The sequence below is a fragment of the Gymnodraco acuticeps genome, unplaced genomic scaffold, assembly GCF_902827175.1.
Source record: "Gymnodraco acuticeps unplaced genomic scaffold, fGymAcu1.1, whole genome shotgun sequence".
NCBI lineage: Eukaryota > Metazoa > Chordata > Actinopteri > Perciformes > Bathydraconidae > Gymnodraco > Gymnodraco acuticeps.
The window spans coordinates 2,335,864-2,358,358 of NW_022992344.1; the positions used below are offsets into that span (position 1 = coordinate 2,335,864).

General features: G+C 39.2%; 1 protein-coding gene across 1 annotated transcript in view; it reads right to left on the reverse strand.

The window, feature by feature from the left end:
• adarb1b (adenosine deaminase RNA specific B1b) overlaps window positions 1-22,216 on the reverse strand; it is a 64,941-nt gene extending 42,725 nt beyond the window's left edge. Inside the window, 1 exon segment of the mRNA XM_034208752.1 lies at window positions 22,010-22,216. Coding sequence (XP_034064643.1) covers window positions 22,010-22,109 — 100 coding nt within the window. The 5' untranslated portion in view covers window positions 22,110-22,216.
• Between the last annotated feature and the right edge of the window lie 279 nt (window positions 22,217-22,495).

Sequence of the window (22,495 nt, forward strand, 5' to 3'; positions counted from 1 at the left end):
GGCGGGGTGGAGTGCGGGATGGAAAGGTAAAGGTGAGGGGAGAATGGAGGATGAGAGAGATAGAAAATGCAATCTTATTCCAAGTAAAAGAGAATCATTATCTGCTCTAAAACAGAAGGCGATGGAAAAGTCTGCCCTTGGCAGGCTGTGGGCCTCAAACTGTATATAACAAACTCCCTATGAAGTCTAGTGTATGATCCATCAAAATCATTTCAACTTTAGACCTTAAGAAAAACACTGAAAGCCAGAGTTATAAATAATTTAAGATTTCTACTTGCATGAAAGGCTGACCTTCAATAATTCAGAAAAAACTGAAAAGGTAAAAATCTATTTCACCACATTAGTAACTGCCTCTGCAACCGGGTTGTCACGAGTTATAAGCAAAACCTTGAAAGGCCATGCAAAGGAAGCACAAGGGAAAAAAATGACATGGAGTTGAAAGGTCCATTTGAGAAAGTCTCTAAGTGCATTAGCATGGTAGCAACGCATGAGAAACATAAAGGAAACATTTCCCCTTGAGTTGCACAAGGACCAATGGTTTTGCCGAAACACATTCTTTGAGCAACTCTCTCCGATTTGTGCAAGTGTTATTTTTAAATGAAAACTCCCATCTTTGTCCGGCAAATTGTCCACGTACTGTATACCACAAAGATCTTAAGAAACACACTCAAACTAGCATTGTAATTGAAGGTTATATACCTTCTGCACTCTATCGGGCACAATGGAACTATTGGAATGGTCCCAGTGCTTTACCCATACTGTAATGCCTGCTGTTGTACTCTTTGTCACACTTTATCCCCCTGACTTTTCACTGCAAATGGTAAGGGACAGGTTCTTAAAATGAGATGGAGATGGAATAACACAGAATCTCTTTTCAGTCTCCAATATTGCCTTAGATTCTAGGTTTCACTCAACATTTAGCCATTTGATTTGGTGGCCAGTCAGCTTTGAGAGGCCAGAGGCAACCAGAAACACGGGAAGATACAAACATTGGATCATTTTCACTTATGGAAACAGACTTGGTGGACGTTTGGGTTCTCTGAGTGCTCTTCAACTTAACTTCCTTTTTAAGAAAGTAAGTATATTGTGTTGTAGACGTTATCCAATATGATACATTTTTCTTTTTCCATTTCATTGTCAACGTACTTGTTTTAAGTGCTGTATTCCACTTACTGATCACATGCTGGGTACTCTGAACATACTTCATTCTGGCTCATGTTACTCATTACATTGTATATATGCGCTATTTTTGACTGACTGAAGCAACATATTAGTGCCTATTTATACTGCAACCAAAGTATTTATCACATCTATCCCGAGAACAAAACAACTACTGTACAAAGATCATTGTTGAGTCCTGCACCACATTTCCATTAGTAAGTGCAATGTTTTCAGCACATATGTAAAGAGTCCCCACTCTTCAGGACTTTGACCACTTTCAGTATCATAGCAGGTTTTCTTTGCTAAGAAAATAATATTTAGACTCTTCTATACTTCCTAGGAAGCAATCCTATTCTCACCAAATTGTGGTTTGTAAATGCTACTACGAAGAATACAGCAAATAATAAGAAACAGGTCTGATTCCACTCTGAAGTGGAAAAATACCAGGCTCTGCCACCAAAAGGGACACAAGTCAACAAAGTTGTCATTGATATCAGTGGTAACACGGCATTTTGCCCACTGATGGAATGATGGCGTCTAATTTGTCCCCGGACAAGTTGATAGCCTCTGATTGGTCTGACTGTTAACACAAGTTTCAAGTGTCATCTGATGTGAAATGTTTGCTCTTTGGTGCTATTATAGGGACACTGGTGTAGCCATTTTGAAAACACTTATCTTTACTTTCACTTTTTTCCCCCTGACCTGGATGAAAAACGGGAGTGCTTTTTTTATAAGCTAAGCTTTCTGCCCTTCCGCTTCTACTAAATGTGTCTGTTTCATGAATTGTCTGTATTGATATTGATAAAAATATATAGTTTAAGAGGTCACAGGAAATACACTGCATGCTTGATGATGGTATAATGGGACCATTTGATAGTAAAATGCAGAAGTGATATAACTAAACTCCTAATGAAAATAGACGAATGGCATCCTTCAGCTCTCCTTGTCTCTGGGATAGATCGTCAGTGACACTACTTTACGCTTGGGCCCAGCGAGGGAATCTACTACCGAGAATACATTAACAGCGTATTAGAAGACAACAGCCTCATCCTTTTGAAACTTTCAGCAGGCTGACATGCTGCTGGGCTGGCAGGACGGAGACAGGCTCTAAAAGCAGCTCCCGCTTAGCTCCTGTCAAAAACAGACACCGGAAAAAAAAGCAGGGCATGCATCGTTGCACAAACACATCCATGTACATACTTATCTCTGAGATCTTAATGTACCTCTTCATGCTGCTGAAGGGAATCCAAACAATGCTACTCTTTTCTAGAAATGGTATTGTTGCCTATACTGTATGTTTTATCTTAATAATCTTTGAACTATTTGCTTTGTAAATCAGCTATTATATAGGTCTTTGCGGTTTTTTATGCACGGAGCCTTTAACTGAGATTATTCTTTTATCCTCACATTGCGAATCGCCAAACATTTCAAAAATAAATTCCCCTTAACTGACCACATTTATTTGATAAATGTGTGTTGGAAAAATGCATTTCCAATTTATATTGGAATTTGGTATCAAAGCTAGTTGTGTTCAATCACGTGGTGCTTGCTCTGAATAAGTGTAATGTTACAAGTTTTGGGTCAACACACTTTTGAAAAATTAAACAATAAAGCTTTTGAACATTGTCAAAAACGTTTTAAGCATATTCAGCACAGCTAAGCTTTTTTTGAACCCACTTTTTTATCTTGAAAAGGGAGTTGTTGGAGGGCTTGTGAATTCATACGATTCCAAGGAAAAATCTCAAATACAATACAAATGTAAAAAGAAGAGTTAGTAGTTAAAGCTAAATTGCTTTTGGCATTTACCTTTAAAAACCCTACTTTGAATAGCCTTTATTATGAAAGGAAGTAGGAGTAATCGTTTTCCCATTTGTTAAATGCAGTCTGTAGAGTCAACGTCTGCAAATCTGCAATTTCTAAACCGCAGAGAGTCCTTGAACAGAACCAGTATCACCACTTTTCGTATTCATATTAACAGGTTGTTTTTTAAAGCATTTTAATTAATATATATTAAGGCTGAGAGGACGAGTGTGGAAAAAGAAGAAATGTCCCGCCCCTTAGCCTATCACGTACAATGTTTTGAAGCGCTAGCCAATAGAAGCGCAAGGGTTTCATATTGATGTCACTATGTTACGGAAGTAAACACAGGAGTCCAATAGAGCTGTTTCTGGCAAGGGATGGATGGATGTGGGAGAGAAACTCCCTCTGGAGGGAACTTTGGGATTTTAGCCTTTGCAGACCATTTACATGCACAAAAACCTAGAACACACTACAGGAAAGGGAAACCCCAAAAAGCAGAAAAGGCTGTCTTTAAACTATCATGTTAAAGGTACACTTAGAACTATCAGAATGAATACTAGTCTATTCAATTAATAATATTAAAGGTTAAAAAGCTCAACCTAAAAAATGTAGGTGTGTCAGTCATTGTCACATCCACAGCATTAAGTCCTTGATTATTTGCAGCACACGACCTGCGCGTGCTTAACTGACGTCTGGCTCTGACAGGATCTCTGGTTTGGTGTGTTTGTAGGACTTGCTGGGTAATGGAGCAGTACAGAGGCTCAGCCGGGGGTTAAGAGGGAAACACAGACACTGCCCACACACACTCACTTGAGCCCCTACGGCATGGCTAATTCTGAGGTGCACAGCTAACATGTATTCTTGTTGTGTCTTACAAAGGGTGTTTTACAGTTAAAAAATAAATAATAATTGGAAGTTGATGCAAATAAAGATTATAATACATTTTAGTAAATATGTTGATTATATTTTTACATATTGATTTCTATATGGACTTGCACTTTCACGATTATTTTTTTTAATGAATAAAACAATAAAAGAGTAAAAGAAGAGTAACACAAGGCATAATTATATGTTTCTGGATCCCCGGGTGAGGTCTTAAAATGATATGTTTTGTCTGGCCAACAAGCCACAAAAAAATATTACTATAATTTAATATCATATATGAAATAGAAAATAGCATATCTTAACATTTTGGAAGGAATTGGAGAATGTTTTGCTCAGAAAATAATTGTCTTGATTAACAGAATACAAATGGTTTCAACTCGACTTACTTAGAATCACAGTTTAGATTTTCAATATGAAGGATGTTAAGTGTAATATCTTATTAATTGTTGTACGTTATGTATCTCATTATTGATGAGAAGCTCTGCTAGCACCTGCATGCAAATGTAACATTGCCCAAAACATTAGCCCAAAATGGAAAAAAGAGAACCCTGGTGGAGAGGGTGGAAAGAGTGGAGAGAGAACGGGTCTTTTATTGTGTTCCAGACTTTAATATCTGACAGTGGGTCATTTATCATCATGGACCGCTGATGGTGAGAGAAGGGAAAAAGGTGGAGAAAGCAGAGGCAGAGAGTATCAATATGAATTTTTTATTTGATGGGTTTTTATGGGAGATTGCATTTCAGAAGGCTGGCAAGGTCAAGGTTCGTGGAAGAGTGAGAGGACGGAGAGTGAGAGGCCAAGTCTTAAAGGCCAGGCGAGAAATAATGCTGTTGGTGCACGTGAGAAACACACACCAGCACTTTTGTTTGCAACATACTGTATGCTTCTCCCTATGAGTGCATAAAAAGATGGAAATTAAATGTGATCATTCTGCTTGAGGCTGAACGCTCCCCGATTCATTTTCAATCTTTTGATTCTTTAAACCCACACACTTTTTTACGATTATTCTCCATCTCACATACAGTAGAATGTTTTTTACTTTCCTTTTTCACACACATACACACCCAAACTTCTTAGCTTGGCTTCAGGTGTGGTCATAAATCATAGTAGTGAGTGGCTATGATTCCCCCAGCACCAGCAAGGCCGGGGGGGTTTGAGGGAAGAGAGTAGGCTGCAGCTAAATGGCTGCCCCTCGCTTCCTGTGTCCATCAAGGCTAGAACAAACGACCGACTGCTCAGCCTCTGGGCGCGGAGCTCACAGACGTGTGACATCAGAGGCACAAACACACTTATCGTTGTGAATAACACTTTTACATGGACACATACACACGTGAAGTAGTACAGAGATAACCAGACAAAAATAAAAAATTGCTACTGTATGATGATGGCAGCAAGTATCAGTAGAGTGACAACAAAGCTCACGACAATTTTTTTTCCCACAATTTAGGATCAATAAATCTTATCTTACATATTTTGACTTTACATCCGACACGCAAAATAGTATTTTCTTTTGGGTTGTATGAAGAATGTATGCCTTGTCTATGTATTACAGTGACCCTAACCCTACCTCATGCCCATTTGGGCGCAGACTGAAAACTCATCTCTTTCGACTCCACTTCGATCAATAGAATTACTAACAAATAATTGCTAACAAAGCACTTATATACTAATAAAGGACTGGCTTAGCTAAAGCCAGTTGAGTAGCACTTTAAATGTTTTAGCTCTATGAAACCTGATGTACTTATATGATTCTGTTTTCTTCAAGTGTGTATCTTGTTGGTCGAATGCACTTATTGTAAGTCGCTTCGGATAAAAGCGTCAGCTAAATGCAATGTAATGTAATTTGGGGCATAGACACAAATATATTTCAGCCACCTTAAAAGTGTATGCAATGTTTGGAATATTTTCACCACTTCACTTTAGGGTCAGGCAGCCCTTTGTGACAGTACAACTGATGGTGTTATATTGAAATGTGTTATTTATTTGGGTGCCACCTGTTATGTCCTTCGGAAAAAACTAAATTTGACAACTCTGAACATCAGTTGTTGACTATTACTTCCAACGTAAATTCTTTAGATGGCTAAAATAAGTTTGCTGCTGTACATGTCTCAATAAGGTAAGACTGAAGCACTCTTTTGTGCACCAGTCAGTCCTGAAATTAAATGCATAGGTAAATCCCAGGTCAAATATACTTTAGAATGTCTTGAGCATGTTTTCTTCAGTGATTGTGATGGTATGATAAATGTCTGTTTCTTTGTATTTTGTCTTGGTATTTGTCCTTGTTGCTGTTGCGTAGGGTGGCTAACATATGTTTTGCTGTTGTACGTCTCTTACCTTCCGTTCTGGTATTCAGAAGTCAGTTTCTCCATATATAACTGTTGGATGTAACAAATATAACTGTTTGTGTTCTGACTGCCATCGATTGTAGGAAATACACCGACTTTGAATAAGTACCTTATACAACAACACTTTAAAAAATCAGAACTCCTTTGAACTGCTCCCTAACTCACCAACCACATGCATATACATGTACAGGACCCCTCATGTGTAATGCATTCATTATCAACTTTATTCCACTCTATTTAAAAGGAGAAACGCAGTATGACAGACATCCTTTGATACGGAAAATGAGGTAAGGAATCACAAATTCTCTCTCCAAGGAAACCAGAACTAAATATGTTGTTGTAATGGCTTTATAAGGTCTGTTCTAAGCTGTACAACTCCAACTGGTGTGGAATTTGACACATGGTAAAGTAAATATCAGAAAGATTAGATAACTGTGTTGTTATCTGACATAATACCTTTATAGGAAAATATGTAGAAACTAGTCACCTATTTATTCTGTACGGTATTCAAGGTGTGTGCCAACAATGGTATCAATTGTTTTGCAATGTTTTTTCACGCCTGAACCCTGATATTTTCATCCTTGGTTCTGATATTGAGGTCACATTTCTGCCCTTCAGGAAGACTTTCTAGCAACAATGGTTTATTTATCAGAAGAGGACTTACTCTGTATTCCTTGGTGGTGTGAAGATATTGATTTACTGAGCAGAGTCTAACGTTTGATTTATTTTATGTATTGACTGGAGAGTTCCTGTGTAACTTTTTACACCGGAGATCTGGCCCCAGGTGTTTGATATAAAAGGGAATGAAACAAAATGGGAAAAAAGTTGTATTAGATTTCAGATTTTGTAATAATGGTTTGGCCTTCTCTAGCCTTGTTTTAATGTTATAAGGATTATTTGGCAGTTAACAATAACCTGGTTTAAGACTTCTGAATCTGTTGCCCATTAGTCAGACAAACAAATGACCAATCACCATTTTTTAAGATGGTTTAATCAGTTAAGCCCCAAGCCTGTTTTTCAGTTCTCAGGCTCGAAAATGACATTCCCAGAACAAATGACTATATCTTCACTTCTATAAGGGGTACATTCATAATCTTTGTTCTCAAAGCAATGATAAACCTGTGAGTTGGATGTAGAACAGTCAAAATCAATATAGATGTTTTTATTTTAAAGTAAATTCATATTGAACATAGTAAAACAATGTAAATGATAGTTTCCGTCCAAAAAAAACCCCCATTACTTATAGTGAAAACCGCCCTTGAATGATGGGATAGTAGACTAAAAGCTTTAGGAATCCAAACTATAACATATAATAAGTACCCTGTATCAAGATTGATGCAAAACAAGTGACATTTGACCTATTTAGAGAGGTTTAGAAAAAAAAACCCCACTTCTGGGGTCATTTGGGTGGATTTGCCATATCTCTGGCCCCCCTCGGTCGATTTTGATGATTGACACCTCTTTTGAACCGTTAGAGCCAATAGAATCGAGGGGAAGTTCCTACAAATCCATCTAAACATTACCATTGGTGAAAGAGCGCAGCATGCCCAAAACCAGAAGGTTGTAGCTCTCACACACTCTATATGAAATCTCTGTTTTTGACAAAAATGGAATGATGGATTATCAGTAATCATTTCAAAGGGACACAGACACATTGGATTAACCTTCAGCAGCGTTGTTATGTGTTTTAATGCCATTGAACACAACTTTTGATCAGAACACAGCAAAGGTAAGACGTATTTGCCGTTTTGGCTCCATAAAGCTACGTTGTGTGTTGTCTGGGTTTGCCTTTGCTGCCCTGAGTTTTGGTCGCACAGTGATGATACTTATACCTCTGGAATCTGTGGAATATCAGCTTTAATTTTATAACTTGTTTGTGCAGATCCGATAAGTAATACAATATTTCTACCGTGAGTTCTGAGCTATAAGGTAAAATAAGCATGAATGTTTGTTGAATTAGACCAAAAGCTGTTCTTTTAAACGTTTCTCTGTTACAATGTGGAAGAAGAGCAATAGTAAATCTGATGGGCACCTTTATGTGACTATTCACCTTATGTAGCCTTGCCCTTTTCCCACTTACGGTTGAAACAGTTATGTCTTCAATAAGTAAATAAACAGTTCATTAAAAAGCTTAAAAACAATCTCTTTGACAAGTAAAGGTTGATAAAGCAGACAACATTATGCACAGTAATTGCAATTACACTTTGCTAAGACATAATACGCAGTGGCGTTTTTATATGTACAAAAGTGGTGGGGCACAAAAAACGATAGGTTACTTACGTAACCCCAGTTCTCAGAGTAACATGAAGTGAGATGTCTCACTATGGGATGCGCCTCATCGCGGAGTAAACAGAAGCATCAATCTCATTACGCCAATCCTGATTGGCTGGTGATCTTGACGTCAGCGTCAGGGAATTCACCCCCTATAAGTAGCTTGCGCCACGACGCATGCGTCATTCAAAATAAGCACCTCTTCTCGCTTCACCATAGCAAGGAGGGCCGTCTGGTGAGACATCTCACTTCATGTTACTCTGAGAACTGGGGTTACGTAAGTAACCTATAGTTCTCATTCATAACACTCCGTTCGATGTCTCACTATGGGAAATTGTAGCTCCCGTATTGTCAGACGAGCTTATCTCGAAAATCACCAAACCAACCAGAACTTAACAGGTAGAGCTCTGACTCAACCAGGTGCCCAGCACTGCTTGAGTCACACTGGGAGCAGAACGTCCAACCTGTTAGGAGGCGGACAAAAGTGAGCGGCGAGGACCAGCTCGCCGCTGCACCAATGTCTTTGATGGGAGACATCCTGGACAGAGCCCAGGATGCAGCCAGACCCTGAATCGAAAGAGCTCGCGGACCGGATTTTTTTGCCACACACATTAAATAGGAAAATATTCTGAGCATGCGCAGTGTAGTTTTTACAGTCACCATTGACTAGACAGTAAGAGGGAGGGGCAGGATCAGGTTTTGTCCCACATGGCTCTAAACAGCTCAATAGGCACACACTGTAGACACTAATTAGAAGAACACAGACTAAAACAGCAATGTACAGACGAATCAGATGATTAAACATGATCTTAAAATATATTTAATATATTTTTTTATTTATTTTTTGCATTTTTTTGTAATCATTATTTCTAATACTTTCTGCTGACACTAGGTGGGGCTGTGCCCCTAATGACCAGTTGCCACTGATAATACGGCAATGCCGGCAAAGCATAAGGTGAATAAAACAAGAACAAAATATAGTGACTGAAAATTGCCAAAAAAGGGCACCAATTTCAGATAAGATTGACGCAGCTGTTAAGACTGTAGATAGTTCATTTAGAGTAACCTCATTAACATCTATAAGCCTCATAAATAACACATTTCTGGGTTTACCTTGTAATAGGCACTAAGTGCCCCAAGGAAGCACTAACGCTAACCGTCAACTTGATGGATCTGTTACTCACTATCAGTGTTGGGCAAGTTAATTTTAAAAAGTAACTAGTAATAGTTATAGTTACTGCTCTCAAAAAGTAACTATTTACTAAATTATAAAAGTAACTAGTAACAAGTTACTTTACTTTAAAAAATAATAACAATACAAATACAAGTTTTTGTGTTGTTCTGTGGCACCATAAGAGAAAAGACAACTCCCCACATGTAGATACATTAGTTAGGTACTTCAGGAGATTGGCATTGCTGCTATTCGATGTGGACAATGCTTTCTGTCCTGCACACAGTTTACATTTGACCGTAATATTTTTTGCGTCCTTTATCCCCACAAATTGAAAATAGTGGTTATATCTCCAAGTTGTAAAGGCACTGCTGCTCTCGTTGATACTTGCATCTGCCAGTGTGTGTGTGTGTGCTGGTGGTGGGCGTTGCCGTGTATGTGTGTGTGTTAGTAAGTGTTTGTGTGTCTGTGTATTTTCCCCATAAGGCAAGACCCGCCCAACTCTGTCTCTGATTGGCTTACCCTGAAATGTTACCCCGCGTTAACCAATCATCACTCCTCTCTGGTCACTTTCACTTTTCCATGGTACTGTGAGAGGACATCGCTGTATTCGCCTGTAAACTACATCCGCAGGGAGATTCGGTTCAGTTGGATCACATAATGTAACGCAGTAACACACCCATTTAAATCACAGTAACTATAACGGCATTACTGAATGTGAATCGGTAACTAGTAACGCTATTAGTTACCGCAAAAGGTAGTTGCGTTACAGTAACGCAGTGTTTCCCATACATTGATTTATTTGTGGCGGGCCGCCACAATTAAATATCGTCCGCCACAAATGGATCTCATAAAAAAAACAAAAATGTTTTTTTTTTTTTTTGTGGTCTAATGGATAGTGAGGTGGGCTGATGATCGGAAGGTTGCGAGTTCAAATCCTGCCTGGAACACTACTAGTGTGCCCTTGAGTAAGGCACTTAGCCCTCAGTTACTCCAGGGAGAATGTCCGTGTAATTGGTCATTGTAAGTCGCTTTGGAATAAGGCGTCTGCTAAATGCCTAAATTGTAAATTATATTTTTGGGAGAATAAACCCCACAGATCCTCAACTCCGGTGTGTTTCACTCATTAACAACGCAACACAGAGCAACAAGAACATTGTCTACAGTAGCCATGAACTCGCATGTATCATCTTATTTGATAACCCGAATTGGTTAAGGGGCCTTTGGCTTTTCTTGCCGGGGGGGGGGGGTGCGGTGCCCCCACAAATAGAATACAATTCTGTGGGAAACACTGTAACGCGTTAGTTTGTAACGCGTTAGCCCCAACACTGCTCACTATTGATACAAAACAAAACTAGAGACACAAATAACTACAGCTATCTGAATAGCTATATGATGAATGAAAATAGTTGCAGCAAGTCAGAACAAAAATGTTTTGTAAAACCAATCACAGTCGAGTATTCATCAAATTAAGGTGGTAAACAAACAGACAAACATATGAGTTCAAATGTTTCCTTTAAAAAACTAAATGTATTACGTTTAATTAGGTAAATGACTAATTTCACTTGCCAGATTAAAAACAACGTGTTTGCCAGAAGGAATGGGTGCCAAAAAAAACGGAGAGCCAGAGTAAAGAGAGGAGAAACAGATCGAACAAGACAGAGAGTCTGAGATGAGGAATCGAAGATGAGGTGGAAGAGGAGATGAAAGGAGAAAAAGAGGGGGCAAGGAAAGGGGAAGGAAGTGGACGGAGACAAATGGCCATGGGAAATGGCCGGTGCAGGAGGCAGCCTAAGAGACAGCCCTCTCCGCAGCACTAACACAGACTGATAGGCCCACCGCACTGCAATACCACTCGAATACGTTCCATCCTGTCTGATTCTCCTCTTATTTTAGAAAACAAAAATAACATTTCAAACCATATCAGGCCTACTTATCCGACCAGAATGTGGTATTAGATCATTTTCGCTACTGTAAGCAGGAACCCTATTTGTTATTTAATACAATTTAAGGAATTGCAGACTCCTTCAAAAATATGTTTCCCCATATGATTGTGTAATGACACGGAACCAAAATGATTTTTTGCTTTCAATGTATTTTTTGTTATGGCTGTTCTGTGGCTTAAAGAAAAAAACAAAGAACAGACAATCTAAGAAGAAAAAATTATTGACTATTTCCTCAAATATTTCAAAGTATGCATTAGATTATCCTGTATGTTCACATCGGACATCATTTCCAGATGTTAATGACTATCTATTTTATCTATAGTTATACACATAAGGAGTAATATGAGATCTAAGAGTTTAGAAGTGGGAGATTGGAACATAGGAAAGAAAGGGATACAATGTGGAATACTCGGATCATTGTTAACTGTCTTTATATGCGGTAAGTTAAGTGAGTGCTACTGTCGCCATCCCAAAATCCCATTACTTTTCCCAATAAAGCTCTGGCAGTCCAGTGATTACCTGAAGAAAGTGTGGGACAGAGAGAGGAAGAATCTTAATAGAAATGGGATCAGAGGTTTTCTGCGAAGAACCGTCCTCATTTCACTCTTCCTATCCATTACTTCCTCAGTTGACGTCTCCAGGACCTGACCAGGTAATGCTCCGTAATGGGGTACACGTGTGGGTGCTCGGTGGCCTAATGGAGAAGGGGTCTTGGCGGCGATTGGGAGTGCCTGTCGTGCTACTTGATTGAAACTGATGGGCCAAAGTAACGGGGGCCAAGAAGTAGCGGCCACCCAACATGGCCCTATCTGTCTCATCAACTTTACCTCGGGAGTCCATTATTCAATTTGGCCCTTCTAATGACCAGTGAATTAGGCTGCCAGAAGCGATTTGCCTTCTGAGCACTACCGCTGGACGTACATGCTTTCTACACTCTGAATATTAAGAGGCAGCCATTCGGACACTGACATCCAATCTGTGACTTTAGCCCGATGAGGAATGCATTGGAGTCAATAGGCACTTGATAAAAAAAAACGGGAACGATTGTAAAGTATAATGAGACATCTTTAGTTATAGTCAAATGTTTCCCCCTCTGTCAATCTCTGTGGTATAACTGATGGAATGCCAATGGGCCTAAACAGTTGAAACTACATTGCCCTAACCACAAATGGAAAGTACAACTTTCACCCTTGTCAGAAACGAATGGTCAACACTCTTTTTAAGTCATTGATAAGGCAAATCTAGACACCTGTATGATATTTATGTTTTTCGAGCAGTCAGTAAAAACATGGGCATATTAGATCGAACAAACAAGTCCAAAATTAATTATTTCTACAAGGCTAATGACCTTTTAATTTAATTAATGATAATATAGCCACAAACTCCATGATACACCATCACAGTTTTACCATTCCTGTCACTCGGATTGTGCATCTAAGATTGAAATTGAAAAACGCACGACAATCGTTCTTCTCTGACATCATTACCAAAAACAAAAACAACGCACGTGCCTTGTTTGCTACCGTCGACAGACTAACTAACCCCCCAGTGTCAGTAGCCTCTGAATTTCTATCCACCAGGGCGTGCAATGATTTTGCCGCCTCCTTCACTGACAACATTCAGAAAATCAGACAAGCAGTCAGTGCCTCTGCATCAGGAACAGCAAATGTTTTGTCTCTGTGTCCACCTAACATCAATTCAAACACCATGACACAATTCCATCAGATTAATGATAAAAACCTAAAGGACATTATACAACTTCTGAAATCCTCCTCCTGCTGCCTTGATATTATTCCAACAGGATTTTTTTAAGATGTTTTTCCTTGCATGGCCTCAGATCTACTTCATATAGTAAACACATCTCTTCACTCAGGTATTTTTCCACAGGCCCTGAAAACTGCAGTCATTAAACCGCTCTTAAAAAAGAATAATCTAGATGCTTCAGTAATGAACAATTACAGGCCCATATCAAACCTCCCATTTCTAGGTAAAATCATTGAAAAAGTTGTTTTTCAACAGTTGAGTAATTTCTTGCATTTAAATAGCTGTTTGGATGTGTTCCAGTCAGGCTTTCGTCCAAACCTCAGCACTGAGACTGCTCTTGTAAAGGTCTTTAATGACATCCACTTAAACACAGACAGTGGCAGAACTTCAGTGTTAGTAATATTAGATCTCAGTGCTGCGTTTGACACTGTTGACCACAGCATATTACTAGACCGACTGGAAAACTGGGTGGGACTTTCGGAAACAGTTCTAAATTGGTTTGAATCCTACATAAAGGACAGAAACAACTTTGTTTCTATAGGTAAATACACATCTGAGTTGACAAATATGACATGTGGGGTTCCTCAAGGCTCCATCTTGGGGCCTCTTCTCTTTAACATCTACATGCTACCACTGGCTCAGATAATGAAGAACAACAAAATAAGTTACCATAGCTATGCAGATGACACACAAATTTAAGTAACAATTTCACCAGGAGACTATGCTCCAATTCAAACACTGAGTAAGTGCATTGAACAAATCAATGACTGGATGTGTCAGAACTTTCTCTAATTAAACAAAGATAAAACTGAGGTAATGGTTTTTGGAGCCAAGGCAGAACGTATAAAAGTTAGCGCTGAGCTTCAGTGTGCAATGTTCAAAACAACAGATAAAGCCAGAAATCTAGGTGTAGTCATGGACTCTGACCTGAGTTTCAACAGTCACATTAAAACTGTTACTAAATCAGCCTACTATCACCTAAAGAATATATCTAGGATCAAAAGACTAATGTCATAGCAGGATTTGGAAAAACTTGTCCATGCCTTTATCTTCAGTAGACTGGACTACTGCAATGGTGTCTTCACAGGTCTCACTAACAAATCTATTAGGAAGCTGCAGCTGATTCAGAACGCTGCTGCTCGAGTCCTCACTGACACTAAGAAAGTGGATCACATCACTCCTGTTCTGAAGTCTTTACACTGGCTTCCAGTGTGTCAAAGAATAGATTTCAAAATACTGCTGCTGGTTTATAAAGCACTGAATGGTTTAGGCCCAAAATACATTTCTGACCTCCTGCTAAATTATGAACCATCCAGATCTCTCAGGTCTTCAGGGACTGGTCAGCTTTCTGTCCCCAGAGTCAGAACTAAACATGGTAAAGCAGCGTTCAGTTATTATGCTCCAAATATCTGGAACAAACTACCAGAAACCTGCAGGTCCGCTGCAACTCTTACTACTTTTAAATCCAGGCTGAAGACTTTTCTTTTTGTCGCTGCTTTTAATTGAACTATTCACATCTTAAACTGCACTGTAACTTTTATCCATGTACTTTTTATTTTAATGTTTAATTGAACTATTCATATCTTAGACTGCACTGTAACTTTTATCCATGTATTTTTTCTTTTAATGTTTATTTTATTAGCTTTTCTTTTTAATGACTGATTTTAAATGCCATTTTCTTAATGTCTTTCATTTTTTGTAAAGCACTTTGAATTGCCTTGTGTTGAAAAGTGCTATATAAATAAACTTGCCTTGCCTAAGATTTAATTATATCACAATTTACAAATGTTTGTATTATTCAATATGAATCGCACCAATTTGTTTATAAGTAGGATTAAAATGAGCTTAATCGTTAAAAAGGCAAGAAACAAAAAGTTGTTCACTAGAATCATGACATGTTGTGAGGAAACATGCCCTTTCTAGACAACTGAAGGAAAGTATTTTGTCTGATTTAGCAACACATTTGCAATCAGAGCCCTGCTAAAGCCAATAAACATATAGGAAGACTAACATCTACACCAATTTGTTCCTAAAACACAGAAGTACATGAATGAAATTGCACTTGATCTGGCTCAATTGTCTTGCATACTCTGCTTAATCTCGTACTATATCTGACAACAACAAAGCTACACTGCATCTGTACAAAGCCAACATTTCTTTTTCACTCATTTGACAAAAACATATTTGTTGCTATATTCCCATTTTCTAGATTTCCTTGGTTCCAGACTGTTTTGCTTTTAGCCTAAAAACAATCATTGCAGTGATCTTACAAAATTGATGGTCAGGTCAAAACGCCATGTGCCAATAGAAGGAACGGCAACAAAAAAACATCAAACATCCTATAAATGCACTTATTGTTACCCAAGGAATGTACTGATTGGCTGGTCAGTGCTGTTACGCACCATGCTCACCCCACCAAGAAAATAAAAACTGTTGCTTCATTCTTTATAGATTCTTCAGGTCCAGGCATGCGGTTTAATAATAATACAACTCCTCTACTTTTGCTTTCTTCCATATTTTCAAGGTTGTTGGGTGGCTGCCTCTGCTTTTTTTCACTAGAAGCTGTAAAATCTGTTTGACAGCTTTGATTTATGACACAGCACAGGCACAGAGCGCCTGTAGGGAAAGAAGTGTAGGTTTGAGTGTGTTTGGAAGTGTGTGGCTGTGTGTGTGTGGCACTGCTGTGCTCAATGTCCAAGCACCAAGCAGGGCACACAGGTAGGGAACTCCTAAAAACCTGCATGTGCTCACAAAGATCTACATCAACGTGATCACATCACATCAAGAGAACTAGCAGAAATAGACATACAGTAGTGCAGTACATATTGTCCATTTTAGAAAGAACTATGCTAATTTAGAAGCGAAAAATAGGACATTAACATAGTAAACTACATATTTAGGTGCCATTACAACTCTTTATAGTTTGTTAATTTTTTAAAACAGCATTGTAAACAGAACTGTCTAGGGATGGGGCAATATTATATTTATTATGTTACACTTTATTTAGCCGACGCCTTTGTCCAAAACGACTTGCAATCAACCATGAAGATCCGATATATTGTATTTGATTGCCAATAACGGCAAAACACTCACAATATTGTGAAATAGAAATAGTACAATCATGATTCAGTATTGATCAAATAAAATATCCTGAACATTGGTGATATTTGTGCAGCCCTTTAGCCAGTTGATGGTGGTGAATGTCCATCATTGTTATACTAGATAATGAGCTTAAGAATGACTTGAAATGCTTTCTATAATTATATAATTAAAGTTGGAGAAGGGTTAAGATTTATTATTTGATTATTTAAGGTTGTTTGATTTTCACTATGATGCAATAACATATTTATATTCATATTTTAACGACATGTAAGGTCATGCGATTCCAGTTTATTTGAATGATATTCTAAGAGTTTTTTAAATAGTTAATGATTATCCGGATTGTTACCAAAATCATAATTATCTAGCTCTGATAATCCTGACATTAGATGTTACTGTCTGCCTTATTGTTTTTTTCTTTCAAATTTCATGCATGGTACAACGTATCTGAATATGTTGCTGTGTCTTAATCGTCATACTTCTGTACTTCTGTCTATTTTGAGCGAAGTGCGTCCCAAAGCTTAGTAGGGAAAACGCAGGGCACTTTCCTCAATCGCAATTATTTCATCTAGAATTTTTTTTTTCAATGCAGATGTTTGCTTTTGGACTTTTAACGTTTTTTTGTCATTTATTTTCCCTTTGCCATTCTCTGTCCATCTAACTCCCCCACACAATCCTCTCCTCAGTCCTCCTGCTCTCCTCGCCTGGATTCCCAGGGTGCTCACAGCTGACACCGTTTGTCACATTCAAGGCCGGGTTATGCGCACCGGAGTGTGCGTATCCTCCAAAGTGCTTGTGTGTATTTACAGGGGCCGGGTGGAACTCTAAAAATAAATGCTGTGCCAGGACATGGATGCATCCATGTAGATGTGTGTGGGCCTGAGCCTGAAACACTGCCATCTAGGAGTTGAATTTCACACCTTGTGCCTCCGCTATTGTCAGGCAGAGGTACCGGTGATGGACGGCACAGGGAGAACGGGGGTGGGCAACTCCTGCCAGATGAAAGAGGTGCTGACAGAGGGAGGGAGAAAGTGTTCATACAGTATAAGAGGATGAACGTCAAAGGGTGGGGAGGCAGAAGAACAGTAGGGGCTATCACAAAAAGTGTAATCGAGCTATTTTTTACGATTGAGATTAATCTTTCCTCCGTATTGCTGGTGAGGGGTTTTCTATATAACATATTTGGTTGGGAGAATCAAATATTCATCACTATATGTCCTGTTCTATTACTCGAAAGAAATAGCTCTTCACGCAAGCAGTGGAATAAGCGAGAAAACATTTCAATATCCATTTGAATGTACACACATGGAGTTTATCTCCGCGGCGGTGATGGAGGGAGCCGACATAAATCCCCCAGCATGCTTCTCCAGGGCCGTAAAACGTCTCTCCCCGCCACCTAAACACACCTCGGCGGTTTGTGCATTCACGCTCCAACGCTTACCCCCGCCCCCTCTGTCTCTTACGGTCATTAGCAGCATGCTAATCAAGGCTAATTACATCGAGACAGGCAGACACAACTCATCCCTTATCGTGACGGAGTGCCGCTGTGCCTGGAAATGTTGTGCCACTAAACAAGGCAGTGCTCATAATCAACAGTTTTGTTGTCGCTGTGAGGTAAATGGATGTGTTCTCTATTTGTTTTTCGTTGCAACTGTTGTCAAATGTCAATCGGTCTGTCTGGGCTTTTTCTCAGAGGATGTTAATTTTTGTGTCTACATGCCAGAGCTTTGACTATTCTAAAGTCGAAGAAAAACAGTCAAATCAATTAAGAAACTGTGTTAAATATTATGTCAGAGATTTTAACAGCTGGTAATGATCATATACAATGATTTTAGGTCAATAGCAGAAGTAGAGAACAATTTAATGAGGATGTAAAGGAAGGAAATGTGGAAAAGAAGATGTATGTAAGCACCAAGATGTATAAAAAGGATGAAAATAATGAGGTTTTCTAGGAAGTCTCTTCCACCTCAGCGATGAATTGGAAGCGTCAGGCAGTTCAGTCCCCCCCCCCCCCGCCTCCCCCTCCCTCTTCAAGTTACAAAAGCTCATTTTGGAGATTTTGCTGGCACGGCAGAAAAGATCTCTGTTTCCCATTTTCCATATTTCATATACGGCCCATTGGCGAGCATCGTCTACGGGTGTCATGGCTTGGCACATTTACGAGAGATGCATTGAAGAACTTATCACTCGGAAGATATGCTTAAGTTCAGCATTTTGAAAGTCACTCTGCACTCTATAGTGATGCACTTATAGAGCAGAGGTACATTATGATCACTCTACATGGTGACGCCATCTGTCACTACGCGAACAGCCAAACATTTGAGTTGCAGGTCACACTCAAACAATAATAACACATTGGGTTTACATAGTTGTAGGTTCATAAAATGACTACAAAAAGGTAGATGATTGATCTAAAGACAATATAACAAAAATTAGGGGAAGGCAAAAAAAGCCAACAAAAGCAATCCAATGGTAATAACACAGCACACTGCAGTAAGATGCAATGAGACATGAATAGACTTTATTAACAGCAGATATTTGACCTTTCATAGTAAGAAAGGCACAGGTGTTACAGATAACATAAGGGATGGTTCTGTTCTTTTCTAGAGTCCCGATAAGCCATGATGGAGAAAAACAACAGGGTCCTGTAACTGAATCTGCTAACTCGAATTACGCAACAGTTATTTCAACTTTTTTCTACAATTGTATTGCATTGAAATTACTTACAACATTATGTTCCAAACTGTTGTATTGCTACTAATACTAACTTCATACTTTTTCTACAATTTGGTAATATAACATGCTGCCAAACTCTATGTCCTTTAAAACTAGATAAGATGCTAGAATTGACAACCAACCTTTTGGGGATGTATGAAAAACATTGTGTTGAATATGAACATTTGAAACTGAGCAAAAGATAGACTTTTGTGATAATTAGTCATAGGTGTCAGGATCATAGACTGTATATATAAAGGTCAGGATATAAGATGTGGCTTTGTTGTAGCTGCTAGGGCGGGACAAATAGCGCTTCTCATTGGTTCACTGAGACAAGTGTGCAATCAGCCTTATCAAAGTGCAATTGTAAGTGACGCCATTGGCCCAATTTTTTGAAAATAAATGATAATTTGACCCACTGACCTACCACGGATCATCATATCATTCCCAACAGAGCTTCTAACACCTTGTTGTCTATCATTATTAAAACAATTGGAAACCCCTGTGCTGATGGGCCAATGTTCCTCAACTGGGTAAAGAATGACGGAAGTCCTCTCTGCGCGTTTCTTCTACATAAGTACTTATTTAGTTTAAACGTAGTTTTTACAATAGATGCATACTTATTAACCCTTATATCTGCACTGTCCCTTTTGCTGTAATAATGTCAATTTCCCCAGTGTTGGACGAATAAAGGATATATCATTCAAGTACTTCATACTTAAAAATATTCACGTTATTACTGTAAATTAGATTAAATGTATGTATGACACACTTCAGATGCAATAGTCTTCTTTGTGTTAAAATATGTTATTTAACAGTAGACTCTTGCACACATCCAAAATGAGCTGATAGCATTATTTATAAATTGAGGTCTGTAGGTGAACCAAACTAGTCGTTTAGAAGCACACACACATCAGGAACTGTGCTCTGCGGGTGGATCAGTGTGTGACAGCTCAACCTCAAACAGCTGGCCCTGCTCGACCCCTGTATCGACATGTTGGAGTGTCCTTGTGGAAGACACTAATCTGCGCTGAATGGACTGCCAGGTCCAGCGGTGCTGCGCTGACTGTGACCTCCCGACAAAGAAACTAAGCAGAGAGAGACTTTCCTCGAGTGGGTGTCACATCATTCTCCCGGCGATTGTCTTAAGTAAGTGTGCGACTTCGTCCTCGCAGCTAGCCGCTAACCCAATGGGCTCTAAAGCTAAAGTACTATAAGCAACTTATCAGGAGGCTTCCGGCGTGCGGGCATTAAAGCTGAGCAACATGCTGAGTCAACGCTTCTCCAAGAACGGACGAAAAAGTGCCACTTTCATTCCCATGGTGATAAGGGGAGAGCGAAAAGGCGGGGAATCAGACCGGTGTAATGCTGATGGACGTAGTCAGTGTCTTTAGTGTGAGGCGGGGGTTGGCGGGTGGAAATACTGTATCAGCAGTGGTGGGTTTAAGTGGATGAATGGTGGCGATATGGGGGGGGGGGATTGTAGGGTGGTGGGTTTCAAAGCAAGTGGCTGAGACATGGCTAATGCTGCCAGTGAGCTGTGGCCACCTAAGTAATTACTACCTAGGCTGGAAGGCTAATCCCCAGAGCAGAGCAGCACACTCAGGAGGGAGAAGCTTAGAGCCTCTGAGGGGCTCCGGCACCCGAGTGCATTTACACAGAGACGGACCTGTCCCACTCAGAGAGGTTGCATTTACTCAAAAGAGCAATATTCTGATCCCCGAAAAAATAAACAAAAGAAAAGCGTATTCAATCAAAACAGGGATTCAATGTCAGTATTTGTTTTTTTGGGAACCACTGACAATAGAAATTAAACGTGTTGCTGAAATATTATTTAGAGGATAGTCCCATTATTGAAATAAGAGAACCATTTGTTATTTTCATTTCGTTTAATCGTTTATTTGAATAGGGACAAAGCACATTAATGAACACTTTAGACAAATAATGCTTCAAGTGTAAATATGCCGGATTTGAGCTTTGAGCTAATTTCCATCCGTAGTCCCCGACATACAACATATAAGAATCAACATTATCGGTCTTCCCTCCTGATTCAAACCTTTGAACACATGTTTTATTCCCTAGTCAAGCTTCCATGTTTTATATGGTGTCTATTTTTGGTCTACAGGCAAAAATAAATTGCCCAAATAGCTGTTTGAGATAGTATAAATAAATAATATGAATAATAAATTAAATATAATAAAATATATGTAATAAATGTTCACGGTTAGAGTAGCAATCCCCATCCCTTTTCATCTCTCCATATTTGCAGTCTCCCGTCAACAAGGCAATTATTTATTCAGAAGTGATTGTAAACATATTACTAGATCAGGTTTAAATAACAGAAAAAAAGGCTTAATCTATATCTATGTTTCTCTTCAATTATTTACGAGAATATTGTCATTCAAACAAAACAAATTATGAAATAAACTAAATGAATACTAATATATCATTATTTATATATAAATAAGACACACTTTTGATGCAAATCAAAACGTCTTCAACCTGCAGTCAATGAAGTGATCTACATGCAAACCACCACAACAAAGAAAATAAATCATTAGAGTCCATCTATAAATGTTATACAGGTTCACTGACCAGAAAGAAATGTAAAGAATGAAAAGCTTTTACAATATAAGGCATCCTCAAAGTGACAGTATTAGGAGCAGATTTCCGAGCGGTGTGTGTGTGCTGATAATGCTAACAACCTCCAACTTCACACACAAGTCAAACAAATGATTTAAAAGCAGCAAGTGTGCTTCTCTCTTCACTTTCCAGCTACGAAACATCACAAAGTGCACACAAAGTCAGCTCGGCATCACTCTCTGTGAATACATGTCTGAAGTGAGGTTTACCTTTGCGCTCGGAGCGTTTCTTGCGCCTCCTCTTGAACCTGCGTCGGATCAGGCAGTAATAGGAGCCCAGATTCTGCGCTCCGTTGGTAAGAAGGGCCATGCCTCGGTCAGCACTTACACTGTATATAAACTCAACTGAAAACCAGCACTAGACTTAATCTGGAGGAAATACAACTACAGCTGCTGAGCTCGACCTGTCCACTTGATATTCACAAGTCCACACACCTGCATCGCTTCTTTGTTTCTACTTTAGCCCTTCCCCTGTATCCCAACTCTTTCCCTCCCTCCCCCCTTTACTCCTCCTCTCGCTGTTTCTCTCCTCTGTTGACTCCATGTCTGCCCTATCAGTAGTCAGGGAGAGGGAGTCGATGGGAAAAGGAAGGAGGGGACTGGCAGAGGATCGAGACTCCTGTTTCTCTGTGTTAATTTGCAACGGTTGTGAATTAACACAGAGATAAACTCAATCCTCTCTCGAAATCAATGACG